At 42.3% G+C, this 22,614-nt stretch overlaps 1 protein-coding gene across 2 annotated transcripts; it reads right to left on the bottom strand.

Moving 5' to 3' along the window:
- Positions 1 to 215: 215 nt before the first annotated feature.
- Positions 216 to 18,846, bottom strand: ift27 (intraflagellar transport 27 homolog (Chlamydomonas)). Of its 2 annotated transcripts, none has more exons than XM_052528020.1 (7): positions 18,680 to 18,846; positions 18,058 to 18,137; positions 1,616 to 1,675; positions 1,400 to 1,459; positions 860 to 977; positions 559 to 668; positions 216 to 399 (listed from the first exon to the last, which is right to left on the bottom strand). In XM_052528020.1, exons 1-7 carry the CDS (start codon positions 18,711 to 18,713, stop codon positions 301 to 303), a joined length of 561 nt encoding a protein of 186 aa, XP_052383980.1. In that variant the 5' UTR covers positions 18,714 to 18,846; the 3' UTR covers positions 216 to 300. The 2 variants fall into 2 exon arrangements, with proteins under 2 accessions (XP_052383980.1, XP_052383981.1); XM_052528021.1 differs by having other exon boundaries at positions 18,684 to 18,823.
- Positions 18,847 to 22,614: the final 3,768 nt, after the last annotated feature.

Raw genomic sequence — 22,614 nt, 5'->3', positions numbered from 1 at the left:
ATCCATAGAAATATAATCCATATATCCTTTTCTAGAGGCCATAGAAACAGAATATATACAATGTAATAGATATTTATATGTGTTAGGCCAGATTCTATTCTGCAGGTTCTACAATGTTAGGCCCGGTTCTAGAATGTTCAGGATCAAGATTGTCAGGCCAGATTCTAGAATGTTAGGCCAGGTTCTAAAATGTTAGGCCAGGTTCTAGAATTCTAGAATGTAAGGCCAGATTCTAGAATGTTAGGCCAGTTTCTAGAATGTTAGGCCAGGTTCTAGAATGTTAGGCCAGGTTATAGAATGTTAGGCCAGATTCTGTATGGTCTGTAGTCTATCTTGGTAGAGAGCGTGGAACAGCTGGGCTAGACTCAGAAAGGGAGCTTCACAGTTCTCCATCTCCTTCTGCAATACAGATGCCATGCACACACACATACACACAGAATGAGAAACATTTGAATCATCGCTTTGTTAGAAGGTATACTGTTTTTGGACTTGGTGTTGGCACTTTGGCTCCAGAAGCCTATGAGTTTGTCTGTTGTGTCCAGGTGTGGGTGCACTCACAGCGGACGTCTCGTGGTACTGCAGCCCCTGGCTTTGGGCCCACTCCTGGGCCACCGAGGTCTCCACCTCCTTCCGCGAGGACAGGTCCGACTTGTTACCCACCAACACACCTGAAAGTCACAACAACACACACACACACACACACACACACACACACACACACACACACACACACACACACACACACACACACACACACACACACACACACACACACACACACACACACACACACACACACACAGAGCACTAAGATCAAGTACCTCCAGATACAGGGGGTCAGAGCTGAGGTGTGTGGTACCTGGGATGTGCAGACCCTGGCAGTGGGCCCTGACCCTCTCCAGCCAGCGACCACAGTTAGTGAATGACAGCTCACTGCTCACGTCAAACACCAGACACAACACAGACGGCTGGCCCCACTGTAGAGGGATAGAGGGAGGGATGGGGAGAGAGGGGGTGAGAGAGGGCGAAAGAAGGGGGAGTGAAAGAGAGAGAGATCGAGAGGCGGTGATGGAGGGTGAAAGAGGGGGGTGGAAACATTGAATATTGCATTCATTTAACATGCAGCAAAAGAGAGAGGAAGAGAGAGGGATGAGAGAGGGAAGAGAGATGAAGAGAGAGGGATGAAAGAGAGAGGAAGAGAGAGGATGAGAGAGGGAAGAGAGATGTGAAGAGAGAGGGATGAGAGAGGGAAGAGAGATGTGAAGAGAGAGGGATGAGAGAGGGAAGAGAGATGTGAAGAGAGAGGGATGAGAGAGGGAAGAGAGATGTGAAGAGAGAGGGAAGAGGGAAGTCGTGAATCCTTTGTAACTTTGAAGAGTAGATAAGTAGTGGGCCTCACCAACTTCTCACATGCTTCAACAAAGGTTTCCCTCCCGGCAGAGTCAAAGATGTACAGTTCCTGAGAGGGAGAGAGAAAGAGACAGAGAAATACTGTCAATCATCACAAAGTTATTTTCAGTATGAAACAACTCCAGATTGGTGGCTTCTGTAAACAGCCTAGCTTCTAGCCAATATAGAGGGAGAGTGGGAGTCAGTCTGGGGAGCGTGTACTCACCACACTGTCGCTGGTCTCTGGGATGTTCACTGACTTCACAACCAGTTCCACTCCAGCCGTCTAGAAAACAACCACACAACAACCTAAGCCCAACCATCACACAACAGGCACAACACAACCTAAATCCAAGCATCATCACGCAACAACCTACAACCAGCCATCATCACACAACCACAACGCAACCATCGTAAAATAACCACACAACAACGTAAACCCAACCATCGTAAAATAACCACACAACAACGTAAACGTACTTTGACACAGGAAGCGGAGGAAGGGTGGGTGGGTGTGTTTTAAGGCTGCACACCGCCCTAATTCTTATAGTTGATGTGTTTTTTCTCCGCTTGCCTCCGACACACAACAAGCCTTGTCCCTCAAGCAGCACCGCTCCTCCCCCTCGCTGTTAGATTCACTAGACATTCTGTTCTGTTGGGTCAAATCCAGTCAACAGATTGTTACAAACAAGAACGATGCTGCTTTCCACTTTTCTTCTTAATATAAATCATTCTATTTCTAGGATCCCAACATTCCACCCAAGTGATTTGATTTATACAGTGGATTGCGAAAGTGTTCACCCCCCCCACCCCCCACCCAACCAGCAATTACATCTGCAAGACTGTTGGGGTATGTCTCTATAGGCTTGGCACATCGAGCCACTGGGATTTATGCCCATTCTTCAAGGCAAAACTGCTCCAGCTCCTTTAAGTTGGATGAGTTCCACTGGTGTATAAGCAATCTTTAAGTCATACCACAGATTCTCAATTGGATTGAGGTCTGGGCTTTGACTAGGCCATTCCAAGACATTTAAATGTTTCCCCTTAAACCACTCGTGTTGCTTTATCAGTATGCTTAGGGTCATTGTCCTGCTGGGTCCCAGTCTCAAACCTCTGGAAGACAGGTTTCCCTCAAGAATGTCTCTGTATTTAGCACCATACATCATTCCTTCAATTCTGACCAGTCTCCCAGTCCCTGCCAATGAAAAACATCCTCACAGCATGATACTGCCACCACCATGCTTCACTGTGGGGATGTTGTTCTCGGGGTGATGAGGGGTGTTGGGTTTGCATTTTCCTTAATGGCCAAAAAGCTCAATTTTACTCTCATCTGACCAGAGTACCTTCTTTCCATATGTTTGGGGAGTCTCCCACATGCCTTCTGGTGAACACTAAACGTGTTTGCTTATTTTTTTCTTTAAGCAGTGGCTTTTTTTCTGGCCACTCTTCCGTAAAGTCCAGCTCTGTGGGGTGTACAGCTTAAAGTGGTCCTATGGACAGATACTCCAATCTCCGCTGTGGAGCTTTTACAGCTCCTTCAGGGTTATCTTTGGTCTCTTTGTTGCCTCTCTAATTAATGCCCTCCTTGCCCGGTCCGTGAGTTTTGGTGGGCGGCCCTCTCTTGGCAGGTTTGTTGTGGTCCCATATTCTTTCCATTTTTTAATAATGGATTTAATGGTGCTCCGTGGGATGTTCAAAGTTTCTGATATTTTCATATAACCCAACCCTGATCTGTACTTCTCCACAACTCTGCCCCTGACCTGTTTGGAGAGCTTCTTGGTCTTCATGGTGCCGCTTGCTTGGTGGTCTTGCAGACTCTGGGGCCTTTCAGAACAGGTGTATATATACTGAGATCATGTGACAGATCATGTGACACTAAGATTGCACAAAGGGGGACTTTATTTAACTAATTATGTGACTTCTGAAGGTAATTGGTTGCACCTGATCTTATTTAGGGCTTCATAGCAAAGGGGGTGAATACATATGATCTTATTTAGGGCTTCATAGCAAAGGGTGAATACATATGCACACACCACTTTTCCATTTAAAAAAATATACATTTATATTTTTAAACAAGTTTTTTTTTTTTCACTTCACCAATTTGCACTATTTTGTGTCTGTCCATTACATGAAATCCAAATAAAAATCCATTAAAATTTCAGGTTGTAATGCAACAAAATAGGAAAAACACCAAGGGGGATGAATACTTTTGCGAGGCACTGTATTGCACGTCAAATCCTAATCGTAATACTTAGTAAAAAAAATCAAAATGATATTTTTTTCCCATATAGTGCAGCCCTGGTGTGTGTGTGTACTTTGACACACAACACCTATCCAGTTCTATATCTGTGATAACCTTGGGGGAAAAAAGGAAGGTAGTATTTTCATTTGGTCCTTTGTAGCTCAGTTGGGACGAGCATGGCACTTGCAACAGCAGGGTAGTGGGTTCGATTCCCGAGACCACTCATACGTAAAATATATGCACGCATGACTGTAAGTCGCTTTGGATAAAAGTGTCTACTAAATGGCATATATTGATCTATATTATATATATTATAATCACTGAAGTTCTTTCCAAATGGCACCCTATTCCCTATATAGTGCACTATTTTTGTCCAAAGCCTTATGGGTTAGATAGGGAATAGGGTGCCAATTTGGACAATTACATTTACTTATGATACTTAAGTATATTTAAAACCAAATATTTTTAGACTGTTACTCAAGTAGTATTTTACTGGGTGACTTTCACTTTTACTTGAGTAACTTTCTATTAAGGAATCTATACTTTTACAGAAGTATGAGAATTTGGTACTTTTTCCACCACTGCACTGCTCACTGCTCTACTCATCTGATCCCAAGCCACGGAGCATGACTAACTTACACACATAACACTGAAGTCCAACACACACACACACACACACACACACACACACACACACACACACACACACACACACACACACACACACACACACACACACACACACACACACACACACACACACACAAATGGACAAAATGGCGCCGATAGACATGGATGCCCTCTTCCTGGCTCGTAAGCAACTTTGTAGTATTTATACATATTTTTGTGTTATTTCTTGCATTATTTGCCGAGAAGTTTTCCTGCATTATTATCTACAGCCGAAAATAACTTTTGGATATTGGATTGGCTGCCTCTCCTTCCAGTTCTCTGCTGCCAACGACTGGAACGAACTACAAAAATCTCTGAAACTGGAAACACTTATCTCCCTCACTAGCTTTAAGCACCAACTGTCAGAGCATCTTACAGATTACTGCACCTGTACATAGCCCACCTATAATTTAGCCCAAACAACTACCTCTTTCCCAACTGTATTTAATTAATTTATTTATTTTGCTCCTTTGCACCCCATTATTTTTATTTCTACTTTGCACATTCTTCCATTGCAAAACTACCATTCCAGTGTTTTACTTGCTATATTGTATCTACTTTGCCACCATGGCCTTTTTTGCATTTACCTCCCTTCTCACCTCATTTGCTCACATTGTATATAGACTTGTTTATACTGTATTATTGACTGTATGTTTGTTTTACTCCATGTGTAACTCTGTGTCGTTGTATCTGTCGAACTGCTTTGCTTTCTCTTGGCCAGGTCGCAATTGTAAATGAGAACTTGTTCTCAACTTGCCTACCTGGTTAAATAAAGGTGAAATAAAATAAAATTAAAATAACTATGCCACTTTGTTTACATACTCACCTCATATGTATATACTGTACTCGATACCATCTACTGTATCTTGCCTATGCTGCTCTGTACCATCACTCATTCATATATCCTTATGTACATATTCTTTATCCCCTTACACTGTGTATAAGACAGTAGTTTTGGAATTGTTAGTTGGATTACTTGTTGGTTATTACTGCATTGTCGGAACTAGAAGCACAAGCATTTCGCTACACTCACATTAACATCTGCTAACCATGTGTATGTGACAAATAAAATTTGATTTTATTTTATTTGAAACAGTACTAAAATCAAACAGGCAAAACAGTACTACAATCAAACAGGCAAAACAGTACTACAATCAAACACTACAACAATCAAACAGGCAAAACAGTACTACAATCAAACAGTACTACAATCAAACAGTACTACAATCAAACAGTACTACAATTAAACAGTACTACAATCAAAAACAGTACTACAATCAAACAGGCAAAACTGTACTACAATCAAACAGTACAACAATCAAACAGGCAAAACTGTACTACAATCAAACAGGCAAAACTGTACTACAATCAAACAGGCAAAACTGTACTACAATCAAACAGTACAACAATCAAACAGGCAAAACTGTACTACAATCAAACAGGCAAAACTGTACTACAATCAAACAGGCAAAACAGTACTACAATCAAACAGGCAAAACTGTACTACAATCAAACAGGCAAAACAGTACTACAATCAAACAGGCAAAACAGTACTACAATCAAACAGTACAACAATCAAACAGGCAAAACAGTACTACAATAAAACAGTACTACAATCAAACAGTACTACAATCAAACAGTACTACAATCAAACAGTACTACAATCAAACAGTACTACAATCAAACAGTACTACAATCAAACAGGCAAAACTGTACTACAATCAAACAGTACAACAATCAAACAGGCAAAACTGTACTACAATCAAACAGGCAAAACAGTACTACAATCAAACAGGCAAAACTGTACTACAATCAAACAGTACAACAATCAAACAGGCAAAACAGTACTACAATCAAACAGGCAAAACAGTACTACAATCAAACAGGCAAAACAGTACTAAAATCAAACAGTACTACAATCAAACAGGCAAAACAGTACTACAATCAAACCGTGCTACAATCAAACAGGCAAAACAGTACTACAATCAAACAGTACTACAATCAAACAGGCAAAACAGTACTACAATCAAACAGTGCTACAATCAAACAGGCAAAACAGTACTACAATCAAACAGTGCTACAATCAAACAGGCAAAACAGTACTAAAATCAAACAGTACTACAATCAAACAGGCAAAACAGTACTACAATCAAACAGTGCTACAATCAAACAGGCAAAACAGTACTAAAATCAAACAGTACTACAATCAAACAGGCAAAACAGTACTACAATCAAACAGTGCTACAATCAAACAGGCAAAACAGTACTACAATCAAACAGTGCTACAATCAAACAGGCAAAACAGTACTACAATCAAACAGTACTACAATCAAACAGGCAAAACAGTACTACAATCAAACAGGCAAAACTGTACTACAATCAAAAAATACTACAATCAAACAGGCAAAACAGTACTACAATCAAACAGTGCTACAATCAAACAGGCAAAACAGTACTACAATCAAACAGGCAAAACTGTACTACAATCAAAAAATACTACAATCAAACAGGCAAAACAGTACTACAATCAAAAACTACTACAATCAAACAGGCAAAACAGTACTACAATCAAAAAATACTACAATCAAACAGGCAAAACTGTACTACAATCAAAAAAATACTACAATCAAACAGGCAAAACAGTACTACAATCAAACAGTACTACAATCAAACAGGCAAAACAGTACTACAATCAAACAGGCAAAACAGTACTACAAACAAGCAATACTACAATCAAACAGGCAAAACAGTACTACAATCAAACAGGCAAAACAGTACTACAATCAAACAGTACTACAATCAAACAGGCGTGTGGTCCTTCTGTAGCGCAGTTGGTAGAGCATGGCGCTTGTAACGCCAGGGTAGTGGGTTCGATCCCCGGGACCACCCATACGTAGAATGTATGCACACATGACTGTAAGTCGCTTTGGATAAAAGCGTCTGCTAAATGGCATATATTATTATATTATTATTATTATAAAACAGTACTACAAACAAGCAGGCAAAACAGTACTACAATCAAACAGGCAAAACAGTACTACAAACAAGCAGGCAAAACAGTACTACAATCAAACAGGCAAAACAGTACTACAATCAAACAGGAAAAACAGTACTACAATCAAACAGGACTACTAAGCTATATGGACTTTGCTATATGGGCTTTAAGGTCATAACAAGGATCATTTTGATATTTGAATTTTAAGACCCCTTGAAGTATCAAAAACATATATCAAGAAATGATAGAGCAAAACAACCGACATGTACCTGTACATCCAGCTGAAGTCAGAAGTGTACATACACTTTGGTTGGAGTCATTAAAACTCGTTTCTCAACCATTCCACAAATTTCTTGTTAACAAACTATAGTTTTGGCAAGTCGGTTAGAACATCTACTTTGTGCATGACACAAGTAATTTTGTAAACAATTGTTTACAGACAGATTATTTCACTGATAATTCACTGTATCAAAATTCCACTGGGTCAGAAGATTACATACATTAAGTTCACTGTGTATTTAAACAGCTTGGAAAATTTCAGAAAAGGATGTCATGAGGTGGAGGTGTATCTGTGGATGTATTTCAAGGCCTACCTTCAAACTCAGTGCCTCTTTGCTTAACATCATGGGGAAATCAAAAGAAATCAGCAAAGACCTCAGAAAAAAACATTGCAGACCTCCACAAGTCTGGTTCATCCTTGGGAGCAATTTCCAAATGCCTGAAGGTACCACGTTCATCTGTACAAACAATAGTAAGCAAGTATAAACACCATGGGACCACGCAGCCGTCATACTGCTCAGGAAGGAGACGCGTTCTGTCTCCTAGAGATGAACGTACTTTGGTGTGAAAAGTGTAAATCAATCCCAGAACACCAGCAAAGGGCCTTGTGAAGATGCTGGAGGAAACAGGCACAAAAGTATCTATATCCACAGTAAAACGAGTCCTATATCGACATAACCTGAAAGGTCGCTCAGCAAGGAAGAAGCCACTGCTCCAAAATCGGCAAAAAAAAAAAACCCAGACTTTGGTTTGCAACTGCACATCGGGACAAAGATCATACTTTTTGGAGAAATGTCCTCTGGTCTGATGAAACAAAAATAGAACTGTTTGGCCATAATGACCATCGTTATGTTTGGAGGAAAAGGGGGCGCTTGCAAGCCGAATAACACCATCCCAACCGTGAAGCATGGGGTGGCAGCATCATGTTGTGGGGGTGCTTTGCTGCAGGAGGGTCTGGTGCACTTCCCAAAATAGATGGCATCAAGAGGTTGGAAAATGATGTGGATATATATATTGAAGCAACATCTCAAGACATCAGTTAAATTTGGTCGCAAATGGGTCTTCCAAATGGACAACGACCCCAAACATACCTCCAAAGTTGTGGCAAAATGGCTTAAGGACAACAAAGTCAAGGTATTTGAGTGGCCATCACAAAGCCCTGACCTCAAATCCTATTGAAAATGTGTGGGCAGAACTGAAAAAGTGTGCGCGAGCAAGGAGGCCTACAAACCTGACTCAGTTACACCAGCTCTGTCAGGAGGAATGGGCCAATGTATGTAAACTTCTGACGCTCTGGGAATGTGATGAAAGAAATAAAAGCATTCTCTCAACTATTATTCTGACATTTCATATTTTTTAAATAAAGTATTGATCCTAACTGACCTAAAACAGGGAATTTTTACTCAGATTAAATGTCAAGAATTGTGAAAAACTGAGTTTAAATGTATTTGGCTAACATGTATGTACACTTCCGACTTCAACTGTACAGTCGTGGCCAAAAATGTTGAGAATGACACAAATATTAATTTTCAAAGTCTGCTGCCTCATTTTGAATGATGGCAATTTGCATATACTCCAGAATGTTATGAAGAGTGATCAGACGAATTGCAATTAATTGCAAAGTCCCTCTTTGCCATGCAAATGAGCTGAATCCCCCCCAAAAATATTTCAGCCCTGCCACAAAAGGATCAGCTGACATCATGTCAGTGATTCTCTCGTTAACACAGGTGTGAGTGTTGATGAGGACAAGGCTGGAGATCACTCTGTCATACTGATTGAGTTCAAATATCAGACTGGAAGCTTCAAAAGGAGGGTGGTGCTTGGAATCATTGTTCTTCCTCTGTCAACCATGGTTACCTGCAAGGAAACACATGCCATCATCATTGCTTTGCACAAAAAGGGCTTCACAGGCAAGGATATTGCTGACAGTAAGATTGCACCTAAATCAACCATTTATCGGATCATCAAGAATTTCAAGGAGAGTAATTCAATTGTTGTGAAGAAGGCTTCCGGGCGCCCAAGAATGTCCAGCAAGCGTCAGGACCGTCTCTTGAAGTTGATTCAGTTGCGGGATCAGGGCACCACCAGCACAGAGCTTGCTCAGGAATGGCAGCAGGCAGGTGTGAGTGCATCTGGACGTACAGTGAGGCAAAGACTTTTGGAGGATGGCCTGGTGTCAAGAAGGGCAGCAAAGAAGCCACTTCCTGTGTCATGCCAACAGTAAAGCATCCGAACACCATTCATGTGTGGGGTTGCTTCTCAGCCAAGGGAGTGGACTCACTCACAATTTTGCCTAAGAACACAGCCATGAATAAAGAATGGTACCAACATATCCTCCGAGAGCAACTTCTCCAAACCATCCAGGAACAGTTTGGTGATGAACAATGCCTTTTCCAGCATGATGGAGCACCTTGCCATAAGGCAAAAGTGATAACTAAGTTGCTTGGGGAACAAAACATAGATATTTTGGGTCCATGGCCAGGAAACTCCCCAGACCTTAATCCCATTGAGAACTTGTGGTCATTCCTCAAGAGGCTGGTGGACAAACAAAAACCCACAAATTCTGACAAACTCCAGGCATTGACTATGCAAGAATGGGCTGTCATCAGTCAGGATGTGGCCCAGAAGTTAATTGACAGCATGCCAGGGCGGATTGCAGAGTTCTTGAAAAAGAAGGGTCAACACTGCAAATATTGAGTCTTTGCATCAACTTCATGTAATTGTCAATAAAAGCCTTTGACACTTATGAAATGCTTGGAAGTATACTTCAGTATTCCATAGTAACATCTGACAAAAATATCTAAAGTTACTGAAGCAGCAAACTTTGTGGAAATGAATGTTTGCGTCATTCTCAAAACTTTTGGCCATGACTGTGTATACGACATATTCTATCCTACATATTCTACATATATACAACACATTCTATTGAGATACTGTCCATGTCTATACATTCCATCATATACATCTATATTTATATTCCGGACTCTGGCATTGCTCATCCTAATATTTATTTATTTATTAATTACATTATTTTACTTTAGATTGTGTGTATTGTTTTATAATGCCAGATATTACTTCACTGTTGGAGCTAGGAACATAAGCATTTCGCTATACCCGCAATAACATCTGCTACATATGTGTATGTTACCAATACAATTTGATTTGTGTGCAAGACTGCAGCCCACCGCCACACACACACACACACAAAAGACTGCATCCAACTGCGCACGCACGCCCACACACTCTTCCTCAGCGATATTCCAACCAGCTAATACGGAGACGGAGTAATGAGCTGATGTGATGCATCATGGGAATTGGGAAGGCTCTCTCTCAGTGGAATGTCAATGAGAGCCTGTGCAGAATACATAAAGCTTGGTTGGGTGTGTTGTGAATTGTGTGTGTGTGCATGTGTGTGAGTGAGTGAGTGAGTGAGTGAGTGAGTGAGTGAGTGAGTGAGTGAGTGAGTGAGTGAGTGAGTGAGTGAGAGAGAGAGGGAGAGAGAGACTGTCCGGAATAAATTGCGGATCAGATTGGTCGGTAGGTAACCTAACAGGCCGTCTGACATTTGAGAGGAAGAGAACGTGAAGAGAATGGAATGGCTGCGGACCGGATGCTGCTTCCTGTCTGTCTGTCTGTCTGTCTGTCTGCCTATAACCTTTAGTCCAACAGACTGAACCCAGTTAGTTGGAGTCTGGGTAACATTCACATGCTGTGCGTGCGTGCGTACGTGTGTGTTGTATCATAATAATGTTCCCCAAAGTGATCTCTCCACTTTGACGGAGCTGTAGTGGAGCGGGTCGAGAGCTTCAAGTTTCTTAGTGTCCACATCACTAATGAATTATCATGTTCCACACAGTCGTGAAGAGGGCACGACAGTGCATCTTCTCCCTCAGGAGGCAGAAAAGATTTGGCATGAGCCCTCAGATCCTCAAAAAGTTACACAGCTGCACCATTGAGAGCATCTTGAATGGCTGCATTACCGCTTGGTATGGCGAATGCAGCGACCTCGAACGCAAATCACTACAGAGGCTGGTGCGGACAGCCCAGTACATCACTGGTGCCAAGCTCCCTGCCATCCAGGACCTCTATATCAGGCAGTGTCAGAGAAAGGCCTGGAAAATTGTCAGACTTCAACCACCCATGCCATAGACTGTTCAATCTGACACTGTCTGGCAAATGGTACCGGAGCATCGGCTACAGCTTCTAACCCCTAAATAGACATCAGACTCCAAAACAGTTCATTAAATGGTTACCCAGACTATCGGCACGGAACCTATCTGCACTGACTTTATGCACACTACTAAACTGTATATGAGTATTTCCATAAAAAATGGAATGCAATGTGTGACTTTGGGATCAACATTTCAAAATGTTAATCATTTTTATGCAGTTCCACATGTGTACTGAGAGGAATATATGCAAATTGTCCCATACGTCCACATACAACAACATAGGTGTCATGGCGTTGTCCTCTTTGGGTACAGCGAGCACCATCCCCCTCTCTCTGTCTCCTACACTTAGGCTGCTGCGACCTCACGTCGTACATTCCTGGAGGAGATTATCTCCTCATGGCCACAGTATAGAGAGAGAGTGAGTTTTCATAGAGAGAGCAAAGGAATTTCTTCCACCTCACAGAACTTGAGGTCCGAACAACATTTATGTTCTAGATAAGGTATAAAAGATTGGTGAAGAATATATCTACAAATTGGTCCGTTTGGTACAATTTTGTGAAACTCATGGGAGACAATACGGCCACAAAACCATAATGCTGTTTATACAATAACCTCAGATATGGGTCTTCCATCTAATTGTTGTATAAGATGAATGAGTGAGGATGATACTGTTTGCAAAATTGTCTAATGGGATTTTGGACTGTTTAATGAAGGAAACTCCAATTCCCTTTGGAGTTTAACTAAATCAGAGGACCGCCCATGAGCACAGTTATGGTCTGGCGTCCTGGGACAGGCCCCTTTCTGCTCTTTCCGAATAAAAACCCCACCTTGAGAATTTCTCAACAGACCATGATTCTCTCAATTACGAGAGGACAAAGGTTGCAGAACAGCTTACCTTGATAACGAGAGGGCCAAGGTTTGAGACCAGACTGCTGAATCTTTTAACCACGTGGTTAAACTCTTAGACTATCGATACCGACAGAATAAGAACAATTCTTTGGTATTATTTACTAGTCTGCAGCTAGGAATTCGGTATCATTGAACGCAAAGACTGACAACCGCCGAAACATCTATTCTATAACGACATGAATGAATGCCACTCTGAACTATCCATTCTAACCGCGACAGAGAGAGAGAGAGAGAGAGAGAGAGGACGGACAGACTCTCCAACAGAAACTAACTTTTCAACAGAGATCCCGATTCCGGTTTATCCCTCTAGGGAAACTCCGTTATCATTTCCTTGTAACTATCTGCGGTTTGTTTATGCATTTCTGTGAATGACTTAGTTAGTAAATAAATGATTTAACACAATTGATGTATGGATGACTCATAGTGAAGACTGGGTTCGTGCAGATAACCAACAATTTACAACGTTTGGAATGAGACTAACGTGAGGTAAAGAAGAATTCATTGATCAGAAGACTATTGATCAGATATGAAAATATCTGAAAGTTATATTCGGAAAATTCTAACTTTATAATCTGAATATTTTCCTTGGTGCCCCTAATACTTCCTAGTTAATTACAGCTACATGATTAATCAGTTTAATCGCGTAATAATAATTACAGAGTTATTTGATAAAGATTAATCTTCAGTTTAATGATGCCAAAGACACGACATAGGCCTAGGACTATTCATCCTTTAAGCAGGGTTCATACAGACATTGACAAGTCAAATTCAACTAGTTTTAGGGACTTTTTCAAGCACTTCATTGTAATTTTCAAGGACCTCAGTGTTATACAATTGTGCGGCAGGTAGCCGATCGGATAAGAGCATTTTGCCAGTAACCGAAAGGTTGCTGGTTTGAATCCCGAGCCGACTAAATGAAATATCTGTCGATGTGCCCTTGAGCAAGGCACTTAAACCTAATCGTTCCTGTAAGTCGCTCTGGATAAGAGTGTCTGCTAAATTACTCAAATGCAATCATTTTGATGTATGTACATATAGAGCTTAATATAGAACCCCCCACACACACACAGCCAACCCCCCAAAAAGCATGCAAAAAGTGTCAAAAGTATGCCATTACCACTTTCAGAATAATACATGTTTTAGGCCTTGCCAATGCATTGATTTTGTCATTATTATTATATTCTAAAATGTGTGAGAATAATGTGTCCTGACTAAATAAATAGGTTGCATGGATGGTGATGTTTCTGTAGACTCTGTGGCCTACACAAGCACACAGAATAAAGCCATCAATAGCGGCAGCATTAACCTCACCATCTCTGTTTTTAGAAAGACAGGTTCCTTTTGTAATGGAAGGATTGGTTTGGAAAGCCAAGTTGAAGCCAGCATTAGATATTATTAATTTCTGAGCTCCAAGTTCCACTAGGCTACTTCAAATTGTTTAAAATTGCAGGTGTAACATGGAAACCGAAATGTATTTGTCATGTTATTCCATTACGAGCTCATAGCTCATGCTGCCACACATACCCTTGTAAAACTGACCATCCTACCAATCCTCGACTTTGGCGATGTCATTTACAAAATAGCCTCCAATACCCTACTCAATAAATTGGATGCGGTCTATCACAGTGCCATCCGTTTTGTCACCAAAGCCCCATATACTACACACCACTGCGACCTGTACGCTCTCGTTGGCTGGCCCTCACTTCATACTCGTCGCCAAACCCACTGGCTCCAGGTCATCTACAAGACCTTGCTAGGTAAAATCCTCCCTTATCTCAGTTCGCTGGTCACCATAGCAGCACCCACCTGTAGCACGCGCTCCAGCAGGTATATCTCTCTGGTCACCCCCAAAACCAATTCTTCCTTTGGCCGCCGTTCTCTGCTGCCAATGACTGGAACAAACTACAAAACATCTCTGACACTGGAAACACTTATCTCCCTCAGTAGCTTTAAGTACCAGCTGTCGGAGCAGCTCACCGATTACTGCACCTGTACATAGCCCATCTATAATTTAGCCCAAACAACTACCCCTTTCCCTACTGTATTTATTTATTTATTTTGCTCCTTTGCATCCCATTATTTCTATCTCTACTTTGAACATTCTTCCACTGCAAATCAACCATTCCAGTGTTTTACTTGCTATATTGTATTTACTTCGCCACCATGGCCTTTTTTTTGCCTTTACCTCCCTTATCTCACCTCATTTGCTCACATTGTATATAGACTTATTTTTCTACTATATTATTGACTGTATGTTTGTTTTACTCCATGTGTAACTCTGTGTTATTATATGTGTCGAACTGCTTTGCTTTATCTTGGCCAGGTCGCAGTTGTAAATGAGAACTTGTTCTCAACTTGCCTACCTGGTTAAATAAAGGTGAAATAAAATAAATATTGTGAAAGAGCCCACTAGGCTATGTAATTTGTTGTCATTATATCCAGAGTAATTCATAGGAATAGAGTTGGGTGTTGCACAATCGCCTATCCTACACAATTAGGCACAGTAAGGGTCCAGTTTGAGGCACGAAAGCACAAACTCATTACCTTGATGCTTTTTCTCTGTTAAATCTAACGAGATCCTGCTGTAAATCAAGCAGACTACAAAACTACAACAGACGAGCAACATTGATTTGCTATAGGGATAATAGATCCAATGTGAATCCAGACACAACTGTCTTCACCGGAGTAAGGAATGAGACACCAAAACATTCTGGACATTCTTCAGGAACACCTTTTTTCAGCACCTGGGCTATTGTAGCATGGCATAGGCTATCACAACAGCTGTTCATCACCTGGGCTGTTGTAGCATGGCATAGGCTATCACAACAGCTGTTCGTCACCTGGGCTGTTGTAGCATGGCATAGGCTATCACAACAGCTGTTCATTACCTGGGCTGTTGTAGCATGGCATAGGCTATCACAACAGCTGTTCGTCACCTGGGCTGTTGTAGCATGGCATGGGCTATCAAAACAGCTGTTCATTACCTGGGCTGTTGTAGCATGGCATAGGCTATCACAACAGCTGTTCGTCACCTGGGCTGTTGTAGCATGGCATAGGCTATCACAACAGCTGTTCGTCACCTGGGCTGTTGTAGCATGGCATAGGCTATCACAACAGCTGTTCGTCACCTGGGCTGTTGTAGCATGGCATAGGCTATCACAACAGCTGTTCGTCACCTGGGCTGTTGTAGTATGGCATAGGCTATCACAACAGCTGTTCATCACCTGGGCTGTTGTAGCATGGCATAGGCTATCACAACAGCTGTTCGTCACCTGGGCTGTTGTAGCATGGCATAGGCTATCACAACAGCTGTTCGTCACCTGGGCTGTTGTAGCATGGCATAGGCTATCACAACAGCTGTTCGTCACCTGGGCTGTTGTAGTATGGCATAGGCTATCACAACAGCTGTTCGTCACCTGGGCTGTTGTAGCATGGCATAGGCTATCACAACAGCTGTTCGTCACCTGGGCTGTTGTAGCATGGCATAGGCTATCACAACAGCTGTTCGTCACCTGGGCTGTTGTAGCATGGCATAGGCTATCACAACAGCTGTTCGTCACCTGGGCTGTTGTAGCATGGCATAGGCTATCACAACAGCTGTTCATCACCTGGGCTGTTGTAGCATGGCATAGGCTATCACAACAGCTGTTCATCACCTGGGCTGTTGTAGCATGGCATAGGCTATCACAACAGCTGTTCATCACCTGGGCTGTTGTAGCATGGCATAGGCTATCACAACAGCTGTTCATCACCTGGGCTGTTGTAGCATGGCATAGGCTATCACAACAGCTGTTCATCACCTGGGCTGTTGTAGCATGGCATAGGCTATCACAACAGCTGTTCATCACCTGGGCTGTTGTAGCATGGCATAGGCTATCACAACAGCTGTTCATCACCTGGGCTGTTGTAGCATGGCATAGGCTATCACAACAGCTGTTCATCACCTGGGCTGTTGTAGCATGGCATAGGCTATCACAACAGCTGTTCATTACCTGAGCTGTTGTAGCATGGCATAGGCTATCACAACAGCTGTTCATCACCTGGGCTGTTGTAGCATGGCATAGGCTATCACAACAGCTGTTCATCACCTGGGCTGTTGTAGCATGGCATAGGCTATCACAACAGCTGTTCATCACCTGGGCTGTTGTAGCATGGCATAGGCTATCACAACAGCTGTTCATCACCTGAGCTGTTGTAGCATGGCATAGGCTATCACAACAGCTGTTCATCACCTGGGCTGTTGTAGCATGGCATAGGCTATCACAACAGCTGTTCATCACCTGGGCTGTTGTAGCATGGCATAGGCTATCACAACAGCTGTTCATCACCTGGGCTGTTGTAGCATGGCATAGGCTATCACAACAGCTGTTCATCACCTGGGCTGTTGTAGCATGGCATAGGCTATCACAACAGCTGTTCATCACCTGAGCTGTTGTAGCATGGCATAGGCTATCACAACAGCTGTTCATCACCTGGGCTGTTGTAGCATGGCATAGGTTATCACAACAGCTGTTCATCACTTGGCTGTCATTCGGAATATTCCTTCCTGGATCAGATGATGATGTGTGAAATGATCACGGCGTAATTAAACAGCTCGACACCAAATGCGCATCCAACAAGTATTATACATAATTATTGAAGAACCATGTTAATGACAGCCTCAATTTAGGTTTGAAGCATCAAGGTATGATCATTCTTTCAGTTAGAAGCATTCTATGTGGGATTTGTTGAGCCCATGAAAACTGTTTTCACCCGGTAACATAAGGAGACACACAATGTTATGTAGTTGCAGTGCATTTCTGAGATCACTATACAAAAAAACAGTTTGACAGCTAGATCCAGGACTCTTACAGGGTTCAAGTTCAATGTCTAATTGACCTTATTAATGGTTAATACATGATATAACAACTTAGACTGCCATAAACGCAAGGACAGAAAAGTCATGTTTTATGTCACACCATTTAGGAGAAATCCATCAAGACGACAACCATGATTTGATTTGTCTCTGTTCACTTAGACCGGTGTGTCACAACGCACACACTGACACCAGTGCGTTGTTGTTATGCAGTGTGTGTGGTCAATGAGTCATGTCATAGCTGACAACCCATCATTTCTGCAGACATCATTGAATCATAATTCTGAGCAGATATTTAACAGTTTTTGGAATATCAACACAGTTCTTCCAGTAAATGTGTTTTGGTAAAATGTTCAGTGCATATTGTTAAAAGTAGTCCTTGTGCATAGAGTTGTATGATTTGTTAAACTTTGAAATCAATGGTTTTTGTTTGGCATACATTTTAAGTGAAGAATCTGAGTTGGCAAGAGCACAAACAAACAGTTCTGGGAGACCAGGCTAGAGAGAGGCCAGTGTGTGTGTGTGTGTCTCAAAGTTATTTTCTCACCATACTGTAGTTCTTCTGGAAGTGTGCACCATCACTCCGGAACATCTGAGAGAGAGCACTTTTCCCCACTGCTGGATCTCCTGAAGAGGGGAAGGGTGGCCAGAGAGAGACAGAGATATGAACAAACACCATTGTAAATACAACCTATATTTATGTTTATTTATTTTCCCTTTTGTACTTGAACTATTTGCACATCATTTCAACACTGTATTTAGACATAATATGACATTTGACATGGAAATTTGGAATTTTCATAAGTGTAATGTTTACTGTAAATGTTTTATTGTTTATTTAACTTTTGTTTATGATCTATTTCACTTGCTTTGGCAATGTAAATATGTTTCCCATGACAATAAAGCCCCTTGAATTTAAATCGAATTGATAGACTTACATACGTCTCTTCCATGTTTACCCTACTCAAACGTGTAAATCCTAGAGTTATGTAACTTGCAAATGCTTGTAAAACTGTGAGCTATCTAGGGTCTTTTCTAATTTAGCTAGTTAGCTACTCTGTCCTATCCAAAGTTTTGCAAGCTAGCCTAACTCTCAGCTACTTTCTTTACAGTAGACGTTGTCATTCCCAAATCAACTTCTTAGCAACGAATACATTTCTAAATCTTACCTACAAGAAGGCACCTTGCTCTTAATTTCACCATGGCAGCGTACAAACAAATAAATATATTAGCAGAATCTTCAAAACTGCTTTGTGTTTTTAATTTTACGCTACAGAATCTTCCTTCCGCCTCGGCAACATGGACACGACGCGTTTCCTAGCAACCTGAGCAGAAACGCTCTCACTGATCCAACCAACAAGCACGTATCGATATCTGCGCTGTCATTGGCCAGCTGTGTTAACGTAAGAGAGTTGACGTCAACTTGAGCCCAACGTGACTGTTCCCTTCATTGCCGCAAGATGGAAGCGTTCATTGACTGTCGACCATTATTCTAGCAATTAGCATACTGAATTGTATTCCCTTTTTAGAGCCAGTAAGGTATTAAGAATTGTTTTATGTACTGCCTCAGTGATATTTTCAATGGAACATGCATCACATCTTTTAGAATAGCTAATCAACATAATTTGAATACACACAGGTATATTCATATCTATAAAATATGCAATGCTTGACAGGCCATCATTTCTATCATAATTTTCTATAGTAGGTAGGCCTAAATTATATCTCCTAAATGCCATCCCTGTTGTGTCCTAAGATTATTAGAAGTGAAAATTAGACTGCCAAAGTCTATGTAAGTCTTCCCCCTCAACACAGTTTTCCCTCATTTTTTTGTAAACAATTTACATTAACAATCTAATTAGACCAAAAAGAGACAACAGAAAAAACTGTCAATGTGAGAAAATGATGGTAACTAGTCTGGCCCTAATTCAGGTTAATGGTTGTTTTTTCCAGACCCCCCTCCACACATACAGGCTGTACTGGCTCACAGAAAGAGTGGGTCATCATCTTTTTGGTCAAGGCTCTCTATGGCAGGTTCAGCAACTGAGGGAGCTGACTTAAATGAGTAAGCAGCTGATGAGCCAAAAATATGCAAAACATTATCAGGCAGCTGGTGCTCATAGCAAGCCTCACCAGACAGCTTCAGTCCATATCGAATGTACAGGATGGAGTTAAGGGTCTGCAAGGACATCCGATTTCTAAGTTTGCTTTTTACCACCCTCATCTGGCTGAATACTCTCTCGACTTCAGCATTCGACTGTGGCAATGACATCACAGACAGAGCAGCCAGGGCAAGTTCTTGAAACGGTTTGATATCAGCTGCATCCCTGAACTTCCAAATCTCACTCCAGAAGCCCAGTGTGTTTTTTGTCTCATTCCATTTACTAAGATGGATGGCACGCCATTGCTGGACCATCTTGTCTATCTCTGCAGGGGAGTAGCCAAGGAGCTTGGCTATGTTTTCTATTTCTCCAGGGTTCTTATTGTGCTTTAGGGTTTCCTCCACATTAAAAAACTGACATGTACTGCAATGCTTCAATGTTGAGGGTGAGACTGCCGGACAACTCCTTAGTGAGGGAGATGGTGAAGGCTACACACCGCTTTCGGACATTGTTTTCATCCTCAGGCGCAAGGTGGAGCTCAGCTGCCTTTGAACTCATAAAGGTAACCAAGGTACGGTTTGGGACTGATGTATCCATCTATTGGCCCTTTGAGTACATCAACATTTGCCAGTGGATTCAGCAATCTGCTGGTCACAGACTTGATCAGGCTAACCAAGCTGTCAAGTAGCTTAAGAGGATCTACAGTACTTGCTCTCACCCAGCACTACTGTACCTCACCCAGCACTACTGTACCTCACCCAGCACTACTGTACCTCACCCAGCACTGACTTCAAAAAAGTCAGATCCAATATGTTTTGAGGATCACTGTACATGGAGTATAAAACCTCAGCCATGTAGCAGTGTTCACTGGACTTGGTGACTGCAAAATGCAGTCTAATCTCCTCCCACTGGTCCAAAATGCGTGAAACCACAGATTCAATGAAGAGACAATGTGTGGCACACACCTTGGTTGTCTGTAAAAGTTTCTCCCCACAGTAGATGGTCTCATATATGGCCTTGTAGGCCTCCCTGTGCTTTGGAGACACTGAAAACCAGTTATAAGTCTCTTGTACCAAGTACTCCACACTACGGGGGATGGTGTCATTGGAAGCCTGACTTACAGCAAGCTGCAGAGAGTGGCACACACAGCGAATAAGAACCAGATATTTGAGGCCATACTCCTCCTTCAGCACTGTATGGACCCCATTGTTAATCCCTGTCATAACAGAGGCATTGTCAGTCCCTATCCCCAGGAGTTTCTCTTTAAAAATAACACTGAGGAAAGCCACAACAGCACGGGCTATAGATTTGGCATCTCCTCCCTCCAACTCAACAAGCCCCAGAAATGTTGATACAATTGTCTGCTTGGTGTCACTAGAGTACCTTATCACAACCCCCAGGCACTTAGAAACACGTACATCCGTGGACTCATCGAGGAGGCTGAAACAATGGTCACCCACATCTGGTCACCAACATCTGGTCACCAACATCTGGTCACCCACATCTGGTCACCCACATCTGGTCACCCACATCTGGTCACCAACATCTGGTCACCCACATCTGGTCACCCACATCTGGTCACCCACATCTGGTCACCAACATCTGGTCACCCACATCTGGTCACCAACATCTGGTCACCCACATCTGGTCACCAACATCTGGTCACCCACATCTGGTCACCCACATCTGGTCACCCACATCTGGTCACCAACATCTGGTCACCAACATCTGGTCACCAACATCTGGTCACCCACATCTGGTCACCCACATCTGGTCACCAACATCTGGTCACCCACATCTGGTCAGCCACATCTGGTCACCCACATCTGGTCACCCACACCTGCGACCAACTTGTTCAGAAAGTATGGTGCTAGAACACATTAATAATTTCTGTGCACTTTGTGCTGTGCATGTTGAAGTGGGTAACAGTGGAGTCTGAGAAAGCAGCTCTACATGCTTCTCCAATGTGATGGAACAGTGTTCAGCGATAGCGAATGCCATGGTAGCCTCAGCTTTATTGCAGAGTCCATTTTTTTAACCATAAATGGCAGATTGTTTTGGGTGTAACTGTCATAAGGCTTTGCCTTTTGAGTTTGTTTTTGAGTTGTCATGTGTTTTTTTACATCACTAAGGTCGGGGTAGAAATCAGCCTTACAATACAAATCAAATCAATCTACAGGTGTAGACCTTACTTACAGGCTCTAACCAATGGTGCGGGAAAAAAGTAAAAAAAGGTGTGTGTCTGTGTGTGTGTGTGTGTGTGTGTGTGTGTGTGTGTGTGTGTGTGTGTGTGTGTGTGTGTGTGTGTGTGTGTGTGTGTGCGTGTGTGTGTGTGTGTGTGTGTGTGTGTGTGTGTGTGTGTCTGTGTCTGTGTCTGTGTGTGTGTGTGTGTGTGTGTGTGTGTGTGTGTGTGTGTGTGTGTGTGTGTGTGTGTGTGTGTGTGTGTGTGCGTGTGCGTGTGCGTGTGTGTGTGTGTGTGTGTGTGTGTGTAGGTAAGTAGTAAAGAAATAAAACAACAGTAGAAAGACATTTGAAAAAAAGAGTAACAAGGTGATATACAGACACCTGTTAGTCAGGCTGATTGAGGTAGTATGTACATGTAGGTATCGTTAAAGTGACTATGCAAATATGATGAACAGAGAGTAGCAGAAGCGTAAAAAGAGGGGTTGGCGGGTGGTGGGACACAATGCAGATAGCCCGGTTAGCCAATGTGTGGGAGCACTGGTTGGTCGTGCTAATTTAGGTAGTATGTACATGAATGTATAGTTAAAGTGACTATGCATATAAGGTAAACAGAGAGTAGCAGCAGAAGTGGGGGAGGGGGTACACAATGCAAATAGTCCGGGTAACCATTTGCTTACCTGTTCAGGAGTCTTATGGCTTGGGGGTAAAAACTGTTGAGAAGCCTTTTTGTACTAGACTTGGCACTCCGGTACCGCTTGCCATGCGGTAGTAGAGAGAACAGTCTATGACTGGGGTGGCTGGAGTCTTTGACAATTTTT

This window comes from Oncorhynchus keta, chromosome 10, assembly GCF_023373465.1.
Source record: "Oncorhynchus keta strain PuntledgeMale-10-30-2019 chromosome 10, Oket_V2, whole genome shotgun sequence".
Lineage (NCBI taxonomy): Eukaryota > Metazoa > Chordata > Actinopteri > Salmoniformes > Salmonidae > Oncorhynchus > Oncorhynchus keta.
This window is presented reverse-complemented; position numbering and strand designations above follow the sequence as displayed.